This window comes from Haliotis rufescens, unplaced genomic scaffold (assembly GCF_023055435.1).
Source record: "Haliotis rufescens isolate VD_foot unplaced genomic scaffold, xgHalRufe1.0.p SCAF_68, whole genome shotgun sequence".
Lineage (NCBI taxonomy): Eukaryota > Metazoa > Mollusca > Gastropoda > Lepetellida > Haliotidae > Haliotis > Haliotis rufescens.
In genome coordinates, this window is record NW_025964359.1 from 1614145 (window position 1) to 1617288 (window position 3144).

Consider the following 3144-nt stretch of genomic DNA (forward strand, 5'->3'; position numbering starts at 1 on the left):
TTTGTTCATATATGAACACACGACTGCACGACCAGATCACTCAAAGTGAACAGTTCCGATCATTTCAAAACTCAATGGAAGTGTGCCTGCCTGATCTCTAGCGTAAAACACTGTAAGTAGATCACAGTTGTCTTTTCTTATTCTTATGGTGACCTTGGGGGGCACGGTTGGCCCAGTCCTCTAAGGCGCAGCGATTCGCTTAGCAGAGTTGCATCCCTTGGGCACAATAGAAACCTATGATTGTGGGTTCGAATCCCGGTTCGCCCCGATTGTTTCTAGGTTTGTCAGCACCATACCCGTGCTTGTGGGTTTCGCCGAAGTGGTAAACATCTGAGACCTGCATCACTTCGGGCTTTCCTCCCACATTAAACTGACACGCTGCGATATAACTGGAATACTGTTGCCCTTGCCCTTTGTTCGAAGCTGTCACTGACATGTAAGCAGACTTGGGTTTGTTGATTTTCACGTTTTCAGTATAGGGTCGTACAGTTACCGTAAACGTCTTTGGCAACCATTCTGATTTCCCTCTTCCCTTCCAAAATGGTAATGACATGTTATAAATTCAGCTGATAGATCAAGGAAACAGCCATTTTGATTGCACAGCCGGGCCCCCTCTGGTGCGAGTGACCGAGTGTTGGTCCGAGATTCAAAGTGTGACGCTCTATACTTGGACGGGACTAGTTTTGATCAGCAGCTGATCATTTGAATGGAGGTGTTGTTCGCACATTTAAACTGTACACTATAATTTGTCAACCAATGTCGAAGGGTTTGTGGTGTGATGTACCCTAAGCCACACAGAGTGCATCACACTATCACATAGCAGACAACGCAAATGAACCAAGTTATTTCCCTTTACTCAATGCATTTGGATAAACATCGGTTCATGTCAGAAACTCAGCGACACTCTTTTGAGATAAGCAAGTTACCTAAGACGCTTATTTCTGAGGCAAGGGAGTTAACTGACTATAAAAGTCCACCTACCGCCCTTGCCGAACTAGGCAGCAATTATGGAGTGATGTTTTGGCTGGACTTATGAGTCTATGCATCGTCACGAAATCCTGTTCGTAAACTGACGTGCAGATATCGGTTGATTGCAAGATTTGCAAAGTATGTATACCGCCAACTAGGCATAAACAGATATTTTCCAAATCTTTACATGTTTTTAATCAAGGTGCTTACGAGATTTGATGCACTTCGCAAAGTAAAACCCGTTTTATCACAATATAGGTTTTGATTACTGATCAGATCATCTTAACTGGGCGTCGCCATTTTGTTTGAAACAAATGCAAGTGATACGAGAGGTGGAATCTGATTGGTCCATAGGAGGGACATGGAAGGGACATAACCCATAATAGCCACTGATGGCGCTACAATCGAGCCCAGAAATTCCAGCCTCGTTCGGCAAGGGTGGAAACTGGAATTTTTACAGTCAGTTAACCCTCTTGCCTTGACGAGATGCCTAAGATGTGCTCTGATTGATTTCTCAGCGGGCTATATGGAAAATAATTACCTGCTCCTTAACCAATCAGAAGTTATTATTTTAATATAAAGTAAGAAAGGCATTCCCAGAAGGCTACTCTACTCCTGAAAGACACGACTAATTTTCATGAAATGCCAGAGATGCATAGCAACAATAAGCATGCATCTCAAGATTTTTAATTGTCCGTCACATTTTTCACTTGCCTTTGATCTGTTGCTGAACTAGCAAACAAATACCTTTGTAGACCAGAGTATACGGACTTGCACCTCTGTATCACAGTATTGCAAGCATCTTGACATCATAACGGCTCCGAGCATCGCCAATGTTCAAAATATCATGTCATGGCATCATCACAACCTCCACCTTCATTTTGTAAATGATAGAGCCTCCTTGGACCAAGTGGACATTTGTTATAAATGTCGTCTTCCTATTAGCTGATGCAATCCTGTGTCGTAAATCTGGTACATCATTATTGGTGTTGCTTAACAGCAATTACAATAAATCTTGTAACATGTACTACCTGATGACCTGTATGAAATCTCATACTTAACATGAGATGAGTGATTCGATGACACTACACTGAAAAAGGTTTGATGTTATAAAGCTAGATTTTGCCATTGAACGGAGATATTTCTTAACGGTACTTGGTAATGTTTGAGTATTTGCTGTTATTAACATGTTTTTTAGAATCTGCATCTTACTGTTTCTTGGTGACAATTGCGCATGTTATTGCCAGGCTGATATAGCAGTGAGAATGTTTTATTCACATGCCACCCTTATACCAGTGACGTCTTTTTAACGTAGCATTTCTATAATGTGCAAAGTTCAAGTGAGTTATAAATATGTTACAACGCTAGTCACTGTTAGATACTGTTTTTATTGCCGCTTGTGTATTTCAAAACATATCTTATGTATCCAACAGTATTTAATCATTGTATCCATTATCATTATCATATATATTATTATCATCAATATATTTAATATTATTTTTCATCATCAAACATCATACTAATCATCATACTAATCATCATCATCACCATCATCATTGTATCCATTATCATTATCATATATGTTATCATTATCATCACTATATTTAATATTACGAGCATTTCTGTCATCAAACATGCTCCTCTTCCTCCTCCTACTCTTCTCCTTCTCTTCCTTCTCCTTCTCTTCCTTCTTCTTTTCCTCATCCTTCCCCTTTTTTTCCTTCCCCTTTTCTTCCTTCTTCTCCTCCTCTTCCTTCTCTTCCTTTTCCTTTTCTTCTTCTCCTCATCCTCCTTCTCACCTCCCACTCTTCCTTTTCCTCCTCCTCTATTCCTTCTCCTCCTCCTTCTCCTCCATCCACTCTTCCTTTTCCTCCTCCTCCTTCTATTCCTTCTCCTCCTCTTTCTCCTCCTTCTCCCACTCCTCTTCCTTCTCCCACTCTTCCTTTTCCTCCTCATACTCCTTCTCATCCTCTTCTCTTTCTTCTCCTTCTCTCCTCCTTTTCTTCCTTATCCTTCTCTTCCTCCTCTTTTTCTTCCTTCTTCTCCTTCTCTTCTCTTCCTTCTACTTTTCTTCTCCTTCTCCCACTCTTCCTTTTCCTCATCCTCCTTTTCTTCCTCCTCCTCTTCCTTCTCCTTCTTCTCCTCCTTTCTTCCTTCTCTTCCTTTTCCTTCTCT

At 40.9% G+C, this 3144-nt stretch overlaps 1 protein-coding gene across 1 annotated transcript; it reads right to left on the reverse strand.

The window, feature by feature from the left end:
• Positions 1 to 1578: 1578 nt before the first annotated feature.
• On the reverse strand, positions 1579 to 2925 carry LOC125376017 (sperm protamine P1-like). Its single transcript, XM_048387188.1, has 2 exons — positions 2626 to 2925; positions 1579 to 1584 (listed from the first exon to the last, which is right to left on the reverse strand). The coding sequence occupies exons 1-2, from the start codon at positions 2923 to 2925 to the stop codon at positions 1579 to 1581; spliced, it is 306 nt and encodes a 101-aa protein (XP_048243145.1).
• Positions 2926 to 3144: the final 219 nt, after the last annotated feature.

Coding starts and splice junctions, on each gene's coding strand:
- LOC125376017 (XM_048387188.1), bottom strand. CDS start 2,925: ATGAGGAGGAAAAGGAAGAGTGGGAGAAGGAAGAGGAGTGGGAGAAGG.